Source organism: Triturus cristatus, chromosome 7 (assembly GCF_964204655.1).
Source record: "Triturus cristatus chromosome 7, aTriCri1.1, whole genome shotgun sequence".
NCBI lineage: Eukaryota > Metazoa > Chordata > Amphibia > Caudata > Salamandridae > Triturus > Triturus cristatus.
The window spans coordinates 1,659,956,227-1,659,980,094 of record NC_140590.1 but is presented as its reverse complement, the minus strand read 5'-3'; the positions used below and the strand labels follow the sequence as shown (position 1 = coordinate 1,659,980,094).

Sequence of the window (23,868 nt, the reverse complement as noted above, 5' to 3'; positions counted from 1 at the left end):
CCAGGGTGTGGGGCCTGTGGAGTGTTCAATGATGTCATGTTTTAAGAGTGCTTCCAACTCTTTCTCTACAGCTTCTTGTAGATGAGAAGCAACTCAACAGTGCTGCTGAGCAACAAGGTGAATGTCTTCATTGATATGAAGCTGGACTTTCATTTTCTTGAGTTTACTCAGGCCATGGAACAACGAAAGGACCCGGCTCATGATCTCAGAATGAGCTCAAAGGTTGTAGTTGAGGAATGTCAACTCCATGTCAGCGGCGGTAGCAAAACCGAGAAAGCAGGCACTTGACGAAGTCCTTTGTAGAGCAAGAATGGTGGCTTGCACCAATGTCTTTTTGTGACACACTGTCGCTGTGAACGACCCTTGGCTATGCAATGGCTCAGAAGCGCCCCAGGTATATTCCTGGCAGAGTGAGGCGAGGCACAGGGGGGGGTAGGATGTTAACATTTTCCACTGGAATAATATTAATCAAAGCACCACTGCCTATGATGAAAGGTATTGGGTGATAGTTCACTTCAATGTGATTTTAGGGACATTGTCCAAATGATGTTTGTCGCTTTGGTAAGCGTTCTTTGAACTGTGATCTTTTTTACAGGCAGCCACACGTGCACACCATCCTTTGGTAGTTATCATCAGCGCACAGCCATCTTCTTAGCTTTTACTCGATAGTGAAGTTGAAGAACTTTTGTGTGATGAGGTTGACGACAATTGATTTTGCCTGGTTTCTACTTGTCATAGCTGTTGGAGGTGAACTACCAGTGGTTATGTCTTTGGTATTATTATTTCCTGTCTTTATTTACTGAGGGGGCCTATTTTCTCCAGTCTTACATCTTATATAGATTTACATGCTTGAATCTTCCCCGTCGCCATGGTCGGAATCCCCCGGTAACAGTGTGGCAGTGGTTTATTGCTAAATCTATCTTTTGTCCTGGTTCTTTATCGTTTCTTATCAATCTTACTCATGTCCCATGCTAAATATACTGAGGAATCTACACCCTGGGTTTAGGGATTCTGCCACATGCCTGGTAACCTAGATGTCTGTAGTCAGAGTAAAAGCTGCTCATATTTAAAAGAGAAAGTATAATTTGCTAATGTCTGTATGTTTTACTTGGGATGTTTCATATCTCTGGCTGTTTACTTTTAACATTAATCTAAGATGTGGACATGTATAGTGATGTTCCCTACAATAAAAGTTCATGGCTCATCGCCACCCTTATTATTACATCAGTTGGTAGTTTTACGGAGAGTGCCTTTTGCTTGTAAATGCCAAATTTCATGATTACAATCTCCATGTACAATTTATATCGGGTCCAGCTTACGTTTATAAAGCTGTGTCATCTTTTTAAAGAAGTTCACAGTCCTCATTTTGTTATTGTGCAGTAAAGGCTATAAATCAGGATATCTTAAACAGTCTGTATTTGAATGTATGCTGAGGACCCTGATTAAGATGTATGGCTTGTCCCAGATCCTTCTTAAGTCTGTGCAGCATTGCTTTCAAAACAAAAGGAGGATCAATTACCTCAAATTGTTGTCCATTCTTTACCAACTCAGTTCAATATACCAACAATTAACATGTGTCTGACATATTCAACTGAGTTCCTGGCACCAGTACACTTTTGAAAAGCTGGCTAGAGAGTCAGTGCATTATTGTTGTGATATAGGGAGGGGAAAGATTGGTTATGAACACACTTTGCTAATATATGTCTTGTCAGCATAGAAGTATTAAATCTGTTAATTTATACAATTTGCTGGGGAGCCGATGATCTAAGCGTCTAGTTAAAGAAAGGACTATATTTTTTACAAGACGTAATGTAACTTTATTTTGGAATAACAAGTTATCCAGTATTGGGGTATCTTTCATAGATTCACATGCTTGAATCATTGCCCAATGTCGAAATGGGAGTCCCACGGTAATATAAATAAAGCAGTAATTAAAAAAACGTCCATGGGCTATCATGGAGGCAGCCATGCATTTAATAGCCTATCTACCTCCTTTTCTTTTTTTGTTTACATTTTTTATTGTTGTTTTTCATTTAATAGTACACAGCCGTTCAGTAGTTATATAACAATGTAAGGGTTCTTACCTCTCTTGCATCTCTTCCATCCCTTGTTACATCAACAGGTAGTCTGAGCGGTCGTACATAACAGTGTGCTATCATGAAAACAAAATTCTTTTTTTTCCTTTTTTCTTAAACAGTTTGCAACATAACAATTATGCAACAGAGTGAACAATACATTTCTCTCCTCTCATGTAGTGAACCAAAGGTATTTATAATGGGGGGCTCGTTTCCGAACTGTGCTTTCTTGACTGCCTTGCTGTTGGTCTACGCGCGTTCGCATTGGACATGGCTGCACTGGTGTACAGGTGCATACTTCTGCCAGACTACCCACTATCTAATGCACAAGTGTTATGCAACATAATATTGGACCTGGGTGTATGTCGGCAGGGGGGGGGGGAGAACGGGTCACATAGACCTGCCACGCAGCGCTGTGGCTATATCTTATGCGCTAGCTCGTCATGCGCTTTCCGACTGAGACTCCGGATGTTAGTTTGACATTTACTCAGACACAGTACCTGAGTCCTCAGAGGCATTCTACCATAGGTCGCGAAAGTCTGTCAGTATTGCTTCCCACTGCACCGCCATCGGCTGCCTCCTAATGCCCATCACGTCCTCTCGCCGCAGCGCCAGGCTCTCCGCCTGCGCCCAGCATAGTAGCGACTGGCACCAGGATTTCCCCGAGGGGGGTTCCAAGGATTTACACCATTTTGTAAGGAAGCGCTTGGCTACTATTAGTCCTAGGTCAATGTAACGGAATGTCACCTTGTGTCTTTTAGATCTCTTGAATAGCCCCAAGATACACACCTCCCACGACCAGGCTAGCATACGCTCAGTACACTGTGCCAAAATGTTGGTATTTTTGTAACCGTTTCCCAATATGTCTGTATGGATGTGCAGGATCATAGTACATGAAGTAAATCCCCACCTGGCTCGCCACAGCAAGGGCAACTTGCGTCAGAGGGATTGAAGTATTTGTTTATTTTGGCTGGGGTCAAGTACGCCCTATGACCTATGTAGTATTGTATAAGCCGAAAACTAGCATTGCGTGGGGTACGGGTGGGGCCCCGGAGAATATCTTCTCACTCGCGGTCAGTGCTGGGGTGCTGCAAATCTGCGACCCAATGAGCTCGAAGGGATTCCAGCTGCGGCATTGTGTGTATTCTTAAGGATTCCGCGAACCATCTGACTAAATGGCGTCCTGCCCCCAGTTCATGTAAATATTGCACAGACAGGTGCATGGCCGGCTCTTGAGCAATCTTGCCCAATGTTCTCCACAGTGCACTCACTACCGCTGCGTGTAAAAAAAAACTGACCTCTGGGAAGGGCCGTGCCCTCCACAAGGGTTTCATATGGCAGGAGTTTCCCATCGCTATACAAATCCCCCAAAGTCAGAATGCCCGCTTCCTCCCATTGAAGCAGCTCCACACTGGTGACTGGTCGGTGCCTCCTAGGCGTGCCGAGGATGGGGAGAGATGGCGTATACCGAGTCACATGACGCGTGATTCGCATACTGCGATGAAAGCAATAGTGAGCCACTTCCACTAGTAATTGGGCAGATGGCAATCCCCGTCTGATACAGTGTAGTCTCCGAGAAAGGGTACAAGCACGATTTGTCCCAGTTTACACAGAGTCCCGAAACGTGAGCAAATTCCAAAATTATTTGTTCTATCAAGGCACATGATGACCCAACATCCTGAAGGTAAATAAGCATGTCGCCCGCGTATAGTGAAACACCATAGATACCGTCACCCAAAGGGATACCCCACTCATCTTTCACCTTACGCAGTGACTCAGCCAACGGTTCGATGGCCAGTGCAAATAGCAGCGGCGAAAGCGGGCATCCCTGCCGCGTACCCTGTCCGATTGGGATCTGGCCTGATAAATGTGAGCCAGTTTTGACTCTAGCTAAGTTGTACTAGGCTTAGGAACTCTTCCCCCAAGTCATATCTGTGGAGGGAGCGAACAGGAATCCCCATTCCAAGGTGTCAAACGCCTTTTCTAGATCCAACACCGGGCATCCGGACCGATCCCAGCTCACCCTGACATAATGAACCACTCTAAAGAAGCGGCAGAGGTTTAGGGCCGTGCTGCAAGTTGGCACAAACCCATTCTGATCCGCGTGTACCAGCTGTGGAACCAATGGGGTCAATCTACACACCAACAGTTTGGCCAAAACTTTATAATCAGTATTTAAGAGTGCAAGTGGCCAGTATGAGCTCAGCAGCTCCGCATTCCTGTTTGACTTTGGCAACAACACCAGCAGTGACTCATGCAGCATACCAGACAGGACCCCCGACTCCAGCATGCCGTTATACATGGAAAGGAGCTGCTGTGCCAATGCTTGCTGATATGCTTTATAATATTCATCTGGGAAGTCGTCAGGTCCCAGATCCTTACCAGTGGCCAGCAAGCGTGTCGCCTCCTGTACCTCCAGCAAAGTGGTCGGCTCATTCAACTACCCGCACTGGTCAGCAGTGATACGCTGCAGGGGGAGCGGAGAAAGGAAGGAGTCCAGCACCTCGGTGGTCGCACTATGCACTGATTTATATACTTTGGTGTAATGCATCACGGATTCCTTGTGTATGTCATACTGATAGGTGAGCATTTGACCAGTGGCGGACCGCTAGCGCAGTTTAGGTGTCTGCGCGTGCTACTGGCGGATCAAGCTCGCGAGCAGCCTGCCACCCTATAAGCTGCAGCATGTGTGCGTGCTGCGTGTGAAGTGTAATTTAGGCATCGCAACCTCTCTAGTATCTCCATGTGCTTTTGCCTTTGCATGTATAGTGCCAGCTGCACGTTTCCGCCGCTGGCCAATTCGGCCTCTAGACTTGTGAGGGCGTGCTCAATGCAACTTATTTTGTCATCGAGCTGCTTTCTAACGGACCAGCTTAAAACCAGACACCGCCCTCTGATCGCAGCCTTACGCACATCCCATAGCATCCCTGTGTCTGTGACGGAGCCAGTGTTGTCTTCGAAATATGTGCCTATCATCTCATCTATTGCCTGTCGCAAGGGGGGGGGGTCTTCCAGAGCTAGAGGTTGTAATCTCCAGAGATGGTTGGTGGGCCCCTCTTATTCTCCCAGGAGCTGCAGTGTGTGGAGGTTGTGATCTGAGTGTGTTTTACCCATGTAATCTGCTGCGGTGCACTGTGCCAGTACCTGCTGGGTCACTACAAAACGGTCAATACGGAGACCATGTACACCATGTGGGTGAGAGTAAAAGGAGTCGGACAAACCCCAGTGATGCAGCCACTCACCCAGACCACGTGCATTAGACGCTGCATTGTTGTGCATCAGTGGAGGGAAGGACGTATCAATGCCAGTGTCAAGGACCGCGTTAAAATCACCGTCGAGCAACCATGGCACATCGCACCAGCACGATAGTATGTCTGACAACATAGCTCAAAACGCGCCCTGATTCGTGTTCGGGCGTAAATGGAGCCTAACACTTTGTGCTTCCCATTCAGTTGCCCTTTAGATAGGACATATCTGCCACAGATATCGATCTTGGTCTCCTCTGGCATGAAGAGTGTCCATGGCCTGATCTAGATTAGAGGCCCCCTGGTATATGAGGAATAGCCTGTGGCCAGGACCTGCCCTCTCCACAGCTGCTGCAGTCTGCAGATCTCAGGCTGTGCTATGTGCGTCTCTTGCAAGAACTTTATGTGAGCTTTGTGGCATTTAAGATACGCATAAATGTTGTATCTGCATGACGGTGTGTGTAGCCCCCGGACATTCCAGGTAATTAAGTTGGTGGGTGGCATACTTCAAGAGTGGAGTGTGGTACTGCGCACGTCCAACCCGGTATCCTTGGAGGCAGGTAATCGTGCATAGCGCAGTCAAGGAGCGCACAGTGTAGGTGTAGACAGTGCAAGTCCGCTTGAACGATGCCTCGTAGTGTTGGCATGAGAGGGAGATGTATGGGACAAAACTTGGGGAGAGCAGAGGGATTGCTGATATCTGCCCAAAACATCTAACAATGCCATTTGGCAACTGACGGCTGTGCATGCCGGTTCAAATATGTTGAGGAATGGGGATTGGTTGCGCGTGGATAGCCAGGGTATCATAGCACTGTGGGCCCGCTTGACTCAAGTAAACACACGGGGTGTGTCAGTTAGGTGCAGTGTATCGGATGCCCATTAGCCAGTACAACTGTGTATTTCATAACTTTATGAGGGCGAACACAAAGTTGTTGTTCGACCAAACTGCAGAGCCTAACAATGGCAACTAGTTTGCTAGGTGTGGGTAGCTGTTGGGGTGCGCATTACAGGTTTACGCGCTTTAGACTCTCCCTCGATGATGCTTTTAATTAAATGTTATTCCCGAATCTTTGGGGTATGTGGTGCCACCGCACCCTAGGTTTATCTGAATCTAAGGGGCATTCCGCGTTAATCTACTGATTCCTGCCCCACATCTGCCAGTCTGTGCCTGCGCACTAGGACGGGGGTGTTAAGGCAGATTTGCATTGTTATCGCAGCCTAGCAATAGGGCAGCGCTTTAATCAGATCTTATTACAATTTATACATTACTGTTTATTCAGATTATATCGTCCGACGTCTATGGCGTGATGTCTGATAGCTGTACGGAGTCTAGATCATCAGATCTGGCTGGCGACGATCCAGACGTGCTGAGGTATGGGACAGACTGAGTCTGTGGGTCTGAGGACAATGGTTTGTTACTGATTGGCACTGCCACATGTAGTGCCTCTTGCCTCTCCATTTGTCTCTGTTCCATATCGGGTGCTCTTACTTGTATTTTCGCCTGTTTGGATCATCCACCTCCTCCCCGGCGTCGGTTTCTTTTCTTCTGCCGGGGGAGCTGGTCCGCCTGGGCTCAATCAGCAGACCCGATTCCTCTAGCCAGTCCCAGACCTCTGATGGCACATCAAAGAAATGCGTTGTCCCTTTCGTGGCCATTCGTAATTTAGCTGGGAAGATTAAGGAGTAGCGAATGTTCAAATCGCAAAGCTTGCGTTTTACTTTGGTGAAGGACCCCCTTCTCGCCAGCACCTGGCGGGTATAATCTGGGAATAACATTATTTGTTGGTTCTGTACTTTAATGTCATCAAGTTTACGGTCTTCCCTTAGCACCGCGTCCCTACCTCTGAAATTCAACAAGAATAGACCTTGGTTTGGCTCACAGTGGAGGCCTGCATGCCGGCACACAGTGGGCGCGCTCCACGACAAATTGGGCCGATAGTGTGTCCTCCGGCATCAGATCTCTCAGCCAGCATTCAAAATACGCCACAGGATCCGGACCCTCCGCTCCTTCTGGAAGGCCCACCACCCAGACGTTGTTCCGACAGAAGCGTCCCTCTGCGTCCTCCAGCCTATCTTCTAGCGTATTTTCCCACTCCACCAGGTCCTGCAGGGCAGCAACGTGGCTTCTGGTGATCGGCTTCAGTTCTTGCAGCGTTTGCTCATTTGTTTGTACTCTATCCGACAGTTTGCGGTGGTCCACTCGCAATAGCCTGAATTCAGACACCACTCAGTCTATTTTTGTGTCTAGTGCGGCGCTGGTGTGCTCCAGAACGGTCCTCAGTTTCTCAACTGCATTCAGAACTGAATTCATTTTTGTGGAGAGCTCCATGGTCGGCCCCTCTGGCTTCTGCACAGGGGTCTGTTGTTGCGCCTCTGGTTGCGTGGCAGTTTGCTGCGCCTTGGTTTGCAGGCATCCCATGACCAGTTTTTGAGCATTTGGCATGTGGTTCCCTGATGCATCCCCTGCTTACTTCCCTAGGTGGATGCACTGGGTCCAAGTTGGCACGTCTCTGTGCAGTGTTTACCGCTCTGACGCCTGCAGGTTTACTTCGCATAATGTCGCTGCCTGGGGTGGGGACAGGCTGGCTGCAGCAGTAGCCGCACCTGTTGCTTTCTAAGTTCATGATCCCGGGCTGACACTGTTCCAGCGAGTGTCTCCACTAGCTTGCCATCGTCACAGGCGTTCCTGCACCTCCTAGGCTACGGCTGAGGCCTCCTTCCTTCTTTATTTGTTTCTCCTCTCTTATTCACTCGCTTGGTCTCGCCCTGCCGATTCACTGCCCCCGCTGCGGTTTCTCACTGTTCCTCTTGTGATGGCCTGGGTCTCCTCTCAGCAGTGCCCCGCTTCCTCTGCCACTACGTGATTGACGTGGAGCTACAGGGCAGTTGAACGGGGCAGTGTGTCTACTCTACATCCCCTTCTTCTCCCCTTAGGTTGCTCCTTCCCGCCTCTCAGGCACTATTTATTGCAGCGGGGGGTCTCGCCTCGCGGTCCCTGGTGCTCTGGGGTTCCGTTCCCGCATGTTTTTTTCAGTTTGACGCTTTCATGTGGCCTCAGGTTAGGACAGGCCCCTCAACTGCCAGCATGCCTTGCAGCTCGCTTTGCGATTAGGCACTCTGGTCGCAGGGCTGCCTGCACTGCTCCTTTTCTGCCGCTTTTTGCCCGCGGTCGCTTCTTATTCCAGTTGGGGTCCTTGCCCGCAGCTCCCGGTCCTCATTTCACGCCAGCCTGCACAGCACACGGGTCAGGGCAGCAGCGATACTCACTTCGGGGTGCCATCGCTGCTGCAGCACCTCTCTCACCTCTAGCGCAGCCCGGCCTCGCCATACCTCCTTTCTCAGCAGCCTCCAGTTTGCTCGAGGCGGAGACCACCCACCTCGCAGTCACAACCTGCCTCAGCATCGTCACCTTCAATGGCTCTGCCACACCGAAGTACGGGGCTTTGCCCCGCGGGTCCGCGGTACTGTTCCAGCCCGCTCTTCTCAGCTCGACACTCGGAGCCAGTGCCCCCAGGTGGCGTCAGGATAGGTCAGGCCCCTTAGCCGCCAGCCCGTTCTACATCCCGCATTGCAAATGGGCGCTCTGGCTGCGAACTGACCTGCGCAGCCTCAGCGTTCGTCCGGCGGCGATCCGCCAGTCCCCTGTGGCGCCCTGGGTATGCGGGACTTCAGGAGTTCATCGCGTGCCGTTATGGGGCTGTGTGGCACTATACTCAGTTTAATCAAGGATTCGTCCGAGCGGAGCTCTAGGAGTTTGTGTCTGCCATGATGGCTGGTTAGCCACGCTCCTCATCTACCTCCTTTTCTTAAAAAGGACCAAACCTAAATACAGCCAGTCAATAACCAGCACCCTCTAGAACCTTCCCAAGAGAGGCTGAATCCCTCAGATTTTCACCACACGTCGTGTGTGAGGGGAGTCTCCCTGAGTTTTGCTCAGTTCTTCAACATTTCTCTCAGATAAGTCTCATTTTGCTATCTGGACAATGTCTGACAAGAAAGGACTATTACGCCCTTGTAAATCCTGTGGAAAGAAGAGGGTTCATATAGATGATGCCCACAAGGAGCGCATCTATTGGCTCTGTCCTCACCATGAGGCAAAACAATGCAAAATCTGCTGCACCTTTTCATCCAAGACTCTTAGAGATAGAGAGGGCAGACTTTTGTTGTGGCTGAAGGAGACACAGGCAGTGTCTTCTGATGAGGAGAGCAACGCTTCCTCTAAATCACATAAGAGGCCCAGGTCACCTGAGGGTCAATCTGAGAAGGTCCAAAAACACCTTAAAACATCTCATCTGACCAAAGAAGCTCGAAAAAAGGAGAAAGAACATAAAGTATCATCAGTGCCTGTTTTGCCACATCATTCTGTGACTCCAAAAGCTAAACTGGAATCTTCAAGGTCTTCCAGGCATAAATCCAGCCACAGATCCCTTTCGGCATCAGTTTCACCGTTGATGTCTGCTTCTTCAACAACGCAGATGACAACTACTCTCTTGTCATCGAGACCATCGATAGTGCCTACGATATTGACGGCGGCTATCAATGCCCTGATACCGTTGACGCTCTCTTTATCATCTACGAAGACCTCAACAACGGGGATGCAACCGTTGACGCCAGCAGCGATGACGACACCATCACTGTCGACGACGGGCTCCACCTTCAATAAAGGCTCCACCATCAACGAGCACACCGTCGACAGCTTCGACAACGACATTATGAACAATTTTGCCCTCGACAAGAAAATCAGGGTCGCCGACGATCCCGTTGTCGACGGATCAATCGATGCTGCTCACGTCGACAAAGTCACTACAAATACAGTCCAAACCATCCAGACTGTCCAAAACATCACTGTGTCCTGATTTCCAATCACCAGGCAAGATTTCACCTTTACTCCCAAGCCACCTCTAGACACAGAAGAAACGAATGATGATGGTCCCTTTGGGGCTGCTCATAGTCCTTCCTAACTTCACGCCAAGTGTCAGGAAGATTATAAGGACTGATATGACGAGGAGCAGTACTACCAACACTATTCAGCTCCTCCTACACATTATCAACATTTTAGATATTATGTTGATCCTCCACGGCAAGAACCTGCTCAATTGCCTTCTTCTTTAATACAAGATCTACCGGCCATGCTCATGGACTACAGAAAAGTTTCCCGCCCCAAGAGGAACACATCACTGTGCCGCCGCCTTCACCACCACCACCTGTGGTGCCGCTTACACCAATACTGTCTCCTCCTGCTACTCCTAGGATGACGCCACATCCCATCATCCCTGTTCCTCCTAGAGAAGATCCATCCTCTTCGGAAGAAGAGTCTGAAGATGGAGAAATCATGATCTTCCTCCACCCACTGATGAATGGGATAACTATATCATACTTACACCATCTCCTCCTCTTTGTCATCCTTCTGACTCGCCTCCAGAGGACATTGGATGTTTCAATAATCTGATGGACAGGGCTACGTCCAGATTTCATCTGCCCACAATCATCAAGTAATCAGATTGTTTCCTTTATGACTTTAAAGAACAATCAAGGAAGTCTGTAAGATCTATACCCATTAGAGACCATATCTGACAGGAAGGACTTAAAGTAATGAAATCACCAGCCGCTGTAGTGCCGGTGCTGCCAAAATAAGACAAAAAATACAGGGCGTCTGAGGATTCCCCTGCATGCCTTACGTGTCATCCCAAACCGTATCCTGTGATTTCCCAAGCGGCTCAGTGGAGATCAAAACATCCTTCTACTCCTGTCACGTCTCCACCGGACAAGGAAGGACACCACTTGGATTCCATTGGGAAGAGATTCTCGTCTCATCAGGGCTGCTAATGCACTAGCCATTCTGGGCCGCACGATCGGCAAATGTGTCCGATATCGGGGCCATGCTGTTTTTTATACCGGAGGAAAATAAATAGGAATTTCATGAGTTTCTGGCTGAGGGAGAGCGCGCAGCGGCCGAAATTATAGACTGTGCCATGGACATAGCCACAACAGGTTTTCGACAACCTGCTGGCGCAGCTGTTTTAAGATGCCGGGGATGGCTTAGGGCAACGTCTTTCTGTCCAGAAGTGCAATCAAAGATACTGGATATGGCGTACGATGGAGACACTTTATTTGGAAAACATATAGACGAAGTTCTACCAGCCATTAAAACTGATAAAGACACAGCCAAAGCATTACGTACCCTACAGTATCGTAAAGTGCTTTTTTGAGGAGCACAAGGAGGTGAATTTTCAGGCTATAGAGGTACTTTCCAGAGCGCCCAAAATTATCAATCTTTTCAGCTGCAATATCGTCAAGGTTACCAACAGCAATCCTATCGACAGCCAACAACAGTTGGTTTCTCCAGACACAGCTCGCGCAGGAAACCAAAATCGCAAGCAAGCGACTCAGGTTTCAAGCAGTGACCACATTCGGGTACCTGCTACTACTTTCCCCTCTTCAACCGGTGCGAACGTTTCCGATCATATCCACCAATGTCGCAATATTACAACGGACAGATGGGTCTTGGACCTGATATCCTACGGCCACACTCTAGAATTTATCCAGCGCCCATCAAACGCTCCACCCAGAGGATCGCACCCCCCTCGTCTTCACTTACTCAAACAGGAAGCAAAAATTATGATACTGAAAAGGGCAATTAAGAGGGTTCCAGTAACACAAAGAAGAAAAGGCTTATACTCCCGTTTCTTCCTGATGAGCAAGAAATCGGGAGAGTGGAGACCTATTTTGGACCTCAGACGGCTAAACAACTTCCTCAAAAATCAGACCTTCACAATGGTTACACTCCCAGACATCCTTCAAGACCTCAACAGCGGGGACTACATGACATCGCTGGATTTAGAGGATGCTTATTTCCATGTTCCTATACACCCCAAACTCAGAAATGTCCTCCAATTCACAGTGGCTGGTACCCACTATCAGTTCCGAGTCCTATTTTCGGCCTCAGATCTGCTCAGCAGATTTTCACCAAGTTTCTGGCCCCAGTGGCAGCCACCTTGTGGAATCAGGTCCACCAAATATTTCCATATTTGTACGATTGGCTCCTGAAAGCTCCATCGGCTCGTCTAGCGGCTACAGCTACAAGAGATTGCATAGATCTGTTCTGCAAATAGGTATTTCTATAAACCAATGAAAATCATCGGTTTTTCCAAGCCAGACAATGATGTTCCTAAGGGCTGACCTGGCACCACTCAGAACAAAGCTTTCCTCTCGCAGGAAAGGCAGGACCGGTTGAAAACCTTGGCTCTCAGATTATCAAACAGAAAGTACACTTCAGTGAGGATATACAAATCTCTACTGGGTATGCTCTCATCAGCAATTGACTTAGTGCCACTAACTCGTCTTCAGATGAGGCCTTTGCAAGAGGAACTTCAATGTCAGTGGATTCAAACTATGGGATCCTGCGACAACGTAATAACTATCACTCAACGCATGAGGGAGGCTCTCGAATGGTGGACTTTGGATTCACATCTTTCTCAGGGACTCTCCTTTCTGCCTCTGATCCCGAAATTCATAATCACCACCGATGCTTCCACGGAAGGTTGGGGAGGTCATCTTCAAGAATTTCAGATTTAGGGAAAATGGTCCTCGTCTCAGCGTCAGATGCATATCAGAAGGATAGAGTTTAAGGCTATTTTTCTCTCCCTGCAACCCTTTTGAGCCCATCCATATGACAGACATCAAGTACCTGACGTGGAAAGTAACTCTCTTGCTTACCTTAACATCAACTAAAAGGGTTAGCGAAATACAAGCTTTCACCATAAACATCCTTTCCTTTGTTTTACAGATGGAATGGTCACCCTCAGAACGAATCCCTAATTAATTTCTAAGGTTCCTTCGCAGTTCCATTTAAACAAGCCTTTCATTCTCAGGACTTTCTTCCCTGATCCTTCTACACCTGGGGAACGAACATTACATACTCTAGACATAAATAGGTGTCTTAAATTCTTCCTGCAAAAGACTAAGTCTATCAAGAAGACAGATCAACTGTTCCTGGTCTATGGACAAGGTCGTCAGGGCACTGCGGTTTCTAAAGCGACCATTGCAAGATGGACTGCAGCCACACTTCAGTTTTGCCACAATAAGGCAACCAAACCGTTGTCAAGGACAGTGAAAGTGCACTCCATAAGAGCAGTCTCTACATCGGCTGCTATGTTCGCTGGGGTGCCACTGAAGAAAATCTGCACAGCTGCGACGTGGAAGATGACGCATACGTTCACACAACACTACTGCCTGAAGTCGACACAGCGGGCTGATGCAGCCGTGGGACAGGCAGTACTACATCATTTATTTCATTAAGGTGAGCCTCTTTAAGTAGAGGATTTCTGTTCTGTTGTCAATATTGATCTGCATTTGAAAATGTATCTTTATTGATTGGTTATAGAGGTCGGGATACTTGCCTACGCTGATAATAGAGATGTTTATTTCACATGCCAGTGCCTTCATATGCATTTACTTTTACACCAATACTTTCACAAGACACTCCTTTTGTGAATACATTTTGAAATATTATTAGCACTATCCGCCATCCTCTAAGGGTGCCTATTTGTTTTACATCACTGCTTGCTATTCAGATTCAAGCATGAAATTAAATGGAAAAGAAATTTATAAAGCGCAGTACAGTTACCGGCAGGTGTCAAGGCGCTAGCTCATCAGGTGAGAAATGCCGGACGGTCTTAATACAAAATCAAAGATTGAAGAGTCACATCTTTAACACTTTCCTGAAGGCCAATAAGTTGAGTTTCATCTTTTAACTTCTGTGGAAGGGAGTTCCAGAGTCTGGTTGTACCGACCAGAAAGCTTCTCCCACCCGAGGAACTTTTTCTGAACCTGGGTATTACCAGAATGTAGTGTAAGCTGAGTGTAGATGGCGAGAAGGAGTGTATAGCTGGAAATTCTGTTTAAAAAAGACAGGTCCTATGTCGTGAGTTGCTTTGAATGCTATACAGAGAGCCTTAAACTCAATCCATCTCTTTACTGGTAACCAGTGTAACTCTTTAAGCGCAGCGGAAGCAGATTTGTGTTTAGGAATGTTCAGCAAAAAGCACGCTGCAGCATTTTGCACAATCTGCAACTTAGTTAGACATATCTTCCGGAGGTTGATGAAAAGACCGTTGCAATAGTCGGCTCTGGATAGGATGGGAGCCCAGACCACTAACATCCGTAAATTCACAGGAATAAATGGAAGGATCTTTCTAAGTAATTTTAGTGTGTAGAAAGATACAGATGTGACCTGGTTTACGTGGCCTTCAAAGGAGAGTATGGAGTCAAAAGTGACTCCCAAGTTCTTTACCTTATTAGTTGGAGTAGGTAGTGAGCCCAGCTCCAAAAGCCACAAAGCAGGGGGCTAGAAATGAGTGTGGCTGCCAAAGAGTAGGACTTTGGTTTTACTGGAATTTAATTTCAGACAATTAGTGGCCATCCAGTCCCCAACCTGGCGGAGGCAGTTATAGAACTGTGCTGCTGTATCTGAAGGAGAGCCTGTCACTGAAACCACAATCTGGGTATCATCGGCATAAGAAATTGCAGAGAAACCCAGAGTTCTGATAAGCCTTGCCTGAGGAGGAACGTAGATATTAAAGAGGGTGGGGCTCAATGATGATCCCTCTGGGACTCCACATGGCAGTGTGGAATTAGGTGACTTGAATTCCGAAAGAGCCACAAACTGTTCACGGCTCATCAGGAATGAACTAAGTAAAGCAAGAGCCTTTACTTTGATGCCTATCCTCTCCAGGACTTCCAATAATTTTTTATGATTGACAGTGTTGAATGCGGCAGAGAGGACTAGCAGCACAAGTGCTGCGTTACCCCCTGCATCGACTGTCTGCCAAATCTGTTTGGATGCTGAAATCAGTGCAAGTTCAGTACTATGGTTCTCTCTAAAGCCAAATTGAGTGGCATCCAAAAAGGCATGTTTCTCAATATAGTCTGATAATTCCACATTCATGGGTTTTTCGACCATTTTTGCAGGCAGGGGGAGTCTTGAGATTGGGCAGTAATTATTGGGATCTGCCCCGTCTAGATTTGCTTTTTTTAGGAGAGGGAGAACAGATGCCAGATTCCAGTTGGTGGGGAATGTGCCTAAGGAAAACATTTGATTGAACATGGGAGACCGATGAGAAGCAAATATTTCGGGTAGAAGATGGAAGATTTGGGGGGGGACAAGGATCCAATTGGAAACAGATTTAGTAGACAAAAGAAGGTTAATGACCTGGTCAGAGGTCAGTGATGGAAAGAAGGAGGGGTCACTGATGTCTGGGGTAGCTTAGGAGATTGTCATTGTCCCACTGGGAGTGACTGGTGTACCCGAAGAGGGAATCGCCCCTTGAGAGAAAGAACTGGAAAAGCCACTATAAACTGCACTGACTTTGAAGACCCTCACGTACAGGTGGAGACATGGAATCGAATATGAAACTAAGGGCAGTGTATTATGAGAGCTACTAAACATTACTGGGATCCAAACTGGGAAATTACGGCTAAACGCAGCAGAGCGGCAGAAAAAGTGTATAAAAATTATATTAAGGGTTACAAGATATTTACTAATACGAATAGACTTTCGAAGTTATCAGTCCTTGTGGCAGCCCATGCCTTGCATATAAAAATAATTTCTCATTTTTGGAGGCCTTCATATATGCTAAATTATTGGTACTTCATTAGCATACATTGAGCTGGGTAGCTAACCTACAAAACAACGTGAGAGTTCTGGCGCACTAGCCTTCTGTAATATTATCGTGTTTTTTTCCCAACTTCTGTTTGTGATTATATTGTATAATCGCAAGAGAAGAATGTGTTTGCAGTGTAATAAAATTATTTGCAGGGATAGTCCAAGTCCGCGCAAGTGTAAGATCGGACTTCGGCGTATAATTTGGAAATTACCTGCAGCCGCTTAAATTTTGGAATTTTGTCAGTATAATGTTGGTGCTTTTATATTGCAAGTGCAGTGCACTAATGAAGCTCTTACAATCTGGAACAGGGCCAAATACTTTATTAGTAATTACTATCATTACAGGAGCGCCGGAGCGGTGTTCTGTCACGATCGGAGTCCAGGCGCCAATGCCGATATCATGGCCGCCACCGGACTTCCGCCTACTTCACGCGCATAGTGCGCGAACGACTAGACCGCTACACCACACCTCCCCCCTTTTACAACAACCCAAAGAAACAGTACAGTCTTACTTGCTGTCCATAACGAACTCTCCAAACCTTCTGGGCAGATTGACTCTTCTGCCGCATCGTGTGCGACCACTGAGACCTCCCGTGCTCGGAGTGGCCTCCGTATGTCCCTGCTGGGGAGCATCCCCATCGTCCATGCGTCTTGCTTCCCTTCTGCTTCCCGGATCTGTTCCCTCTTGGGTGCCGATCGTCGGTTCTCTCCTGTCCTCTCTCTCCTCTTGCTCTGTCCCCCGTGATGGGCTGCTCCCCTCCTCCTTGGGACTCTCCGGGTTCCTTCCTCTCCTCGGTGAGGTGTGGACTGTCTCCTCTATGGTGCTACTCAGGCCTGCTGAGTTGCATCTCGCCATGCGATCTTGAGACCATATTTTCCCATCGCTGAGGAGTGCCGACCTGGAATATGGTTCTACCACTTGAAGCGGGGGTGTGAATTTACTAACTCCTTTCTTCTTCTGTGTTGGCAGCTTAATTCTCACCCATTCACCCTTCTCCAGTGCGACCTCTTTGGTGTTACGCCTGGTGTCGTAGTGCTCTGTGTACACTGCCTGAGCTCTCTCTAAGTTCTTGCGCACTACTGCCGGAGACCAGTGACTTTGCACCACGAGACGTTTCCAGGCCACATTGTCCTTCGTGAACGGTTCTCTTCCTCGCAGTATTCTGAATGGACTGTATCCTGTGGTGGTAGGTGTAATCCGATAAGCCCATATCAGCCTTTTCAATTCTTTCTCCCAGTCCATGCCTTGGCTGATCGCCGCCTGAACCGACCCCATGATCACCGGGTTAAATCTCTCCGCTAATCCATTTCCTGCCGGGTGATATATCGGTGTATGTCGCACCGTGATGCCATTTCTCTCCATGTAGGCCTCCCATTTCGATGACGTGAATTGCGGGCCATTGTCACTCAAGATACCTTTGGGTATTCCCTCTCTCGTAAAGACGTTTGTTAGGAAGGCTAGTATTGTTTCTGTTTCCGTGTTTTCACTCACGTCGATCTCCGGCCACTTGGAGTACCGGTCTATGACAACCGTGATATATTTCTGAGTGCCGTGCGCATCTTGTATGGGTCCCAGAATGTCTATGGAAATCTCCTCCCACGGATTATCCGGAACATCGTAGCTGCCTAGGGGCGGGCGTAATAACCTCTGTGTCTTGTCCGCATTGCAACACTGCTCACACGCCCTTACATGCCTTTCTATCATCACGTCCATCCCGGGCCACCAGTAGTCTTCCTTTGCCCTCCATTTGGTCTTTACGATGCCCAAGTGTCCTTCGTGCGTGAGGTCCACAATGAAGTTCCTCAGGGCGTGGGGAGGAACAACCTTTGTCCCCCTCAGCAGGAACCAAGGTTTGTCCCCTATCGACAGTTCTTCTCGGATCTCCCAATACTGTTTCAATTCTTCCTCCAACAATCTCTTGTCCGGCCACCCATTCGTCACATATGCTTTTACTGAGCTTAGTTTTGCGTCTTTCTCATACTCATTTTCCCATTCCTGGGCGCTTATGGCTTTTTCCGGGTCCCCTGTGAGAGCCACTGTGTACTCCTCCCATCCTCCTTCTCCTTGGTCGTCCGCTCGCTCCTTGGATGTCGCCCTACTCAAAAAATCCGCCACCTTGTTCTTGTGTCCAGGCAGGTACTCCACAGTATACACATAGCCTAGGAGTCTCAGGGTCATTTTAGCAATCCGTGGAGTGGCATGTTCATGCCCGCTTGACGTGAGGACCTTCACCAAGGGTTTGTGGTCCGTGCGCAGAAGGAACTTTCCTCCCCACAGGAACTGCCGGAATCGCTCAATTGCCCACACTGCTGCTAGCATCTCTTTTTCAATGACGCTGAATTTTTGCTCGTTGGGAGCCAATGCTCTGGAAGCAAAGCTGATCGTGGTGATCTCTCCCGCGGTGGACTGTTGCGTGAGTACTGCCCCCAAACCTCGATCACTGGCATCAGTGGTGAGTATGGTCTGCGCCTCGGGGTTGAATCCGTGTATGGGTACTGCGTCGCTGATGTTGCGTTTCATGTCTTCGAACTCCTGTTGTTCCCTTTCCGTCCAGTGGAACGTCGCTTTGTCCTTCAGAAGTAAGCGCATGTGATGGGTCTTGGATGCAAAGTGTGGAACAAATTTACTATAAAACTCGGCCATCCCCAGGAAAGTCCTGATGTCTTCCCAGTTCCTGGGTGTGGGAGCCTCTCTGATAGCTGTGACGTTGGATGGTTTGGGCTCGATCCCCTGTTGGCTTATTTCGTGCCCCAAATACGTGACTCTGCTCACTCCAAACTTACATTTGTCCCATTGGGCAGTGAGTCCATTTTGCATCAGTGTGGTGAGCACCTCCTTTAACTTCCTGTTATGGTCCTCCCTAGATGTTCCCATCACCAAGATATCGTCCTGGAAATATTGGATGCCTTCTTTCTTGTGGAACAGCCAGTGCATCAGTTTTTGGAATACGGCGGCCGCGGATGCTAGTCCGCGGCCGCGGATGCTAGTCCGAAGGGCATTCTTAGGAATTTGTAGCATCCGAATGGCGTGATAAAGGATGTCAGGTGGTTGCAGGAGCGATGCAGGGCAATCTGGTGATACGCCGACGTGAGGTCGATAGTGGAGAACCATCGTGTTCCTTGGGTTTTTGCCAGCATTTCGTTGATTCTGGGGAGTGGGAACTTATCCACCACAATGTTTTTGTTTAGTTCCCTCAAATCGACGCACAGCCTCACCTTGCCGTTTGGCTTCTGCGCCACCACCAAGGGCGCCGGCCTTTCCGCATTGTCTATAGCTTCTAGCACGCCGTTATCTTCCAGTCTCTGCAACTCTTCTTGCACCGCTGTCCTGGTCCTGAATGGTATGTTACGTACTTTGTGTGACACCGGTTGTGCCCCCTCTCTCAATTGGATTTTGTGCGTGAACTTTGCCATGCGTCCAATGGACTCTCTGAAGACCTCGGGAAACTCTTCCTTCCATCGCTGTGCAGCGTACTCCGGACCCTCTTCCGTCATGAGGACTTGCGTGTGTCCTCCTGGGTTCAACTTCATTCCCAGGGCTCCTTGATCCTTCCAGCCCAGTACCGACGGCCCTTTTTCGGCCACGTACAATTTCCCGTCGCACTTTCTCCCCCTGAATTCGAAGAGCAAGGGGCAAAACCCCACCATGGAAATAGGCTCTCCCGTGAATGTCACCGGGTGGATGTCGGTGGGCTGTAGATGGTAATCCGTTCTTGGGACGAACTCCTTCTCCCATACCTTCCTCTGGATTATCGTGTAGGGTGACCCCGAGTCAGCCACCATGGTCACTTGTACCCCTCCGATCGTCATCTCGCATTTCGGCTTCTTGTCGGTGGCACATGCTATGCCCAGGACCTGCTCTGCGACTATTAGGATTCCATCGTCTTCTTCCTCCTCCTCTTCTTCTTGCTCCTTGTGCCCTTCTTGAGCCACGTACTTCACTTCGCCTCTCATGGACCTCCTCCTGCACACTTTCTCATAGTGTCCTAACAGTCCACAATACGAGTATTTGGCGCTGAATGCGGGGCATCCCTTGTCGTTGGCGGCATGAGTGTTGCTGCCGCACCTGTAGCAGGCGGTCCTGCTCCAACTCCGTTGTCCTTGGGGTCTTGGGGTCCTAGTAGTGTACTTTTTGTAGCTCCGCCGCGCTCCCGTGTGCTGTCCCTGTGATGGCAAGGCTGGACTGCTGAGCTCCCACGTGGGTTTCAAAAGGGGTGCTGGTGGACCCTGCACCACCTCGTCGCCATTATAATGTTGGTGCTTTTATATTGCAAGTGCAGTGCACTAATGAAGCTCTTACAATCAGGAACAGGGCCAAATACTTTATTACTTTATTAGTAATTACTATCATTACAGGAGCGCCGGAGCGGTGTTCTGTCACGATCGGAGTCCGGGCGCCAATGCCGATATCATGGCCGCCACAGGACTTCCGCCTACGTCACGCGCATAGTGCGCGAACGACTAGACCGCTACACCACAGTCAGACTTTGAACTCTGCATGACCTTTCAGGAAAAGGTGATGGAATCACGCACCATCACAGCCAAGGAGGAATGGTTGCAACCATGGAGGCAGACGACCTGGAGCAGCTGCAGCTCTTAACAGACATTCTCACCAGCTGAGGCCCCTTGGTTACAGGCAGAGATGAGCAGGGGGCTTGTTGTGAGCCCAGGTCACCAACTGCAGCTACTACATTTCCCTAAGAGGGACTGAGGCAAGAACATCCGTGTTGTTAAAGGCAAAATCTGGAAAGGGGAGCTGAGGAGAGTCCTGTCAACGTGCAGGCACGCTGCTATTAGGATACAGAAAGCCGTGAAGAGAGGTGAGCATATGTGTAACTGGCACAGACTTCAACATTAGGATTGGCAAGAGAAGGAGCACAGATAAGCTTCCGGAAGAAGAGTACCCTATATATTTGAATCTGCAAATGAATGCAACATAGTCAATTTGACGCAATTTGCTTATTTATTTATGCCATTAGACTGACAGGCATTAATATTTATGGTCATTATTGCTTTCACATATTGCTTAGGTTTCCTTAGAGATTTTTCTTTTTTCCCCCTGCAGAAACCTGAAAACATGTGCACACATTGGTATATATTTTTATAAACGCTTGGACTCCCTTTAGTGACTTATTTCTCTATGCTATATGTGTAGGCTCAGCTTTGGTAAACAAATGTGGTTTTGCTTTTCACAGGAGGTGGGTAGGAAGAGGATGAAAATGGTAAAGAGTTGGGCATTTGGGTGTTTAAATAGCCCTTGCTTTATGACCTACAACATACTCTGCTTCCTAGAAGTGTCAATTATCCCACATGTGGTACGAAATATCACTTTTTAAATTCTAGTTAGACAGGGCAATCTTAACCTTAGGTCTGATACATACAGTTGGAAACGTTAAAGTGTTTTCCTCATGACAGAAAGCAACAAGTATTTGCAATGCAATAGGTCTCGCTTTATTAAAGTTTGAGCTATTGGTGTTGCATTATTAGGCAATGCCAATAACTCAAACTTTAATAATACGAGACCTATTGCATTGCAAATGCTTGTTTAGAAAAGGAGGTAGCTAGGCTATTAAATGCATGGTTGCCTCCATGATAGCCTATGGAAGTTTTTTAATTACTGCTCTATTTATAATAATGTGGGGCTCCCACTTTGAGGACGGGGAATGATTCAAGTATGTGAATATATGATAGATACCAATACTGGAGAACTGCTGTTACAGGTAAGTAACTTATCTTTTCCTTAGGTAGACGCCAACATATAGAGCAAATATTGTTGCCATTTATAGCCACATCCATGCCTCACATAGTCCTGTCAAACAATTTAGAAACCATGGTCCGCCATATGGCGTTTCTGAAAGTGTAGAGAATACATCATTTGAACAACTTCTGCAAATAGCAGAATCTTAAAATTCAGCATTGTAGAATATCACATTTATGAATTCACCCAGTCATCCTGCCTCATGGATAGGGTTTGATGCCTGGTCTAAGCAGAAGAACTTAGTAGATTGCTCATGTGAAGATGCAAATGTTGAGCGCTTTTAAATGTCGTCAGCTCAATTTGCTCATTTCTATCCTTTGAATGAATGTGCCATTTACCAGCCAAATGTCAGGGAATTACATATTTGTTGAGAGGGCTGAGGAAAACATCCATTTCTATTTTATATGATGTAATTTTCTACAACATGTACTCGAAAAGCCACTTAAGAGTTCTTAAACCTTTATAAAGATTCTCCAGTCTCCTTTCTTTTACCAACCTTAAAATCTCTGCTGTTGATTTTGAGTTCCTTGTTTTTATATTTTGGAAGAGCCATTATGTACCATTCAAAATTGTCATTGTATTTTTTTCTCGTTGCTTTCTGTAGGTTATGGGATCGTTGTTCTTTCTCCTAGCCTGTATTCTGTACAAGCCACCGCCAGAAACCCCTCGGAGCAGCTCGGGTACATCAGATGAATCTCCATCACCGGTCAAGAGCGACACAGATTGCGCCATTTGACATCCCCACGCCCCGTGCTTTGTGGGTCACATTACTGTAAACTGTTACAGTTGTTCGCCACATCCGTGCTTGAGAAGTTCACATCTCTTTAATGTGGTACCCACATTCCCAAGAGTCCAGGTGGGCTCTTCCTTACATGGATCACTTCACAACCATTGCTGCTGCTTTTCTACCGTAAACCAAGGGCTTTCCATAACTGTGTGTATGCTTACACATGATTTCAGTATGTGTCAAATCAGGAAAACAAGTTTCGTTTTTCAATACAGGACACGTCTGGAACAACCAGGAATAGCACAAAAATGTGTCCGTTTTTTACACACCTTCAGCTTGTATTGTTTTTGATCTCTTTTTTGACTTAGAAACTGCTTGCACGAGTAATAACAGGAAGGATGTTCGTAACTGGGCGCTTCCGTAGTAAGAAGCAAAAGGGAAGTAGATATCGGTTGTGCTGTCTCCGTTTAACTGATCTCATTTGTAGACCTCATTTCCCCCTATACAATCAACAATGAGTTCGTAGACCTAAAGAATGTATTTATAGGACACGTGCCAGCCTTGACCAAAAACAAGGGATGTGTACATTCTTGAATGACAGCCACAGCAGCAGGCACTTCGAAAGGGGCCTTCATCTTCCCACCCATGCATCATTACTGCTTCCTACCAGGGAGTCCGAGATGCAATGTGCATAAGGCCTTCTAGGCACGAATTTAAAAATGTGTTTTTCATACAATTTGGAGACCGCTTTCCGTAGACATTGCTTGTTTGAGTGACACATACAGTCAAGCTTCTGGATGTCTTATGGAGTCAGCAGACATAATTTTTGCCTTTTGTGGCTTTTTATAATTCATTTGATTTTAAACTCCAATGTCCTTAAGTTACATTAGCACATTCAGACAGAGGCCTTCTGCCTCCCAGGCCAGGTTTAATGGGCTCCTTAATTTTAAATAATAATTTACAGAGCGCCATACGGATGTACTATTTCAATCAGTACTGCATGTATACATTAGCTAGTAGTATGGGTCAGCGTGGATGAGGAAAGTGTTATTTACTGGTAGATGAACGTGGTTCTTAATGGCCCAGTGCCTGACACGGAATTGTCTCCATGTTCAGTTCACTTTCAATGCAAGCTATATGTTTTCGACGCAGGGCTATCTGGTTCCAGAACTAACATCAAACTTGTGAACACACTCTCACTCAAATTCACTGTAAAGACACCTCGCGCCAACCACTTATACCCGGTTCTCACTTCGATGACACTGATCTATGCAAGTTTTATTTATATCAGAAGTAATCATTTCTTTGGTTAGCTAGAAAATCACATTATGCGAGTTATTTATACTAATTGCTACAACTGGAAGCGATACAGGTTTACCCCGAAGCACACTTTTGTATAA

At 47.4% G+C, this 23,868-nt stretch overlaps 1 protein-coding gene across 1 annotated transcript in view; it reads left to right on the top strand.

Moving 5' to 3' along the window:
* The window catches only part of SLCO4A1 (solute carrier organic anion transporter family member 4A1), a 641,539-nt gene extending 618,570 nt beyond the window's left edge, over positions 1-22,969 (top strand). The window contains exon 12 of the mRNA XM_085619749.1: positions 22,346-22,969. Within this exon, the coding sequence (XP_085475875.1) occupies positions 22,346-22,477 (132 nt within the window). The 3' untranslated portion in view covers positions 22,478-22,969. The remainder of the gene's footprint in view (positions 1-22,345) is intronic.
* Positions 22,970-23,868: the final 899 nt, after the last annotated feature.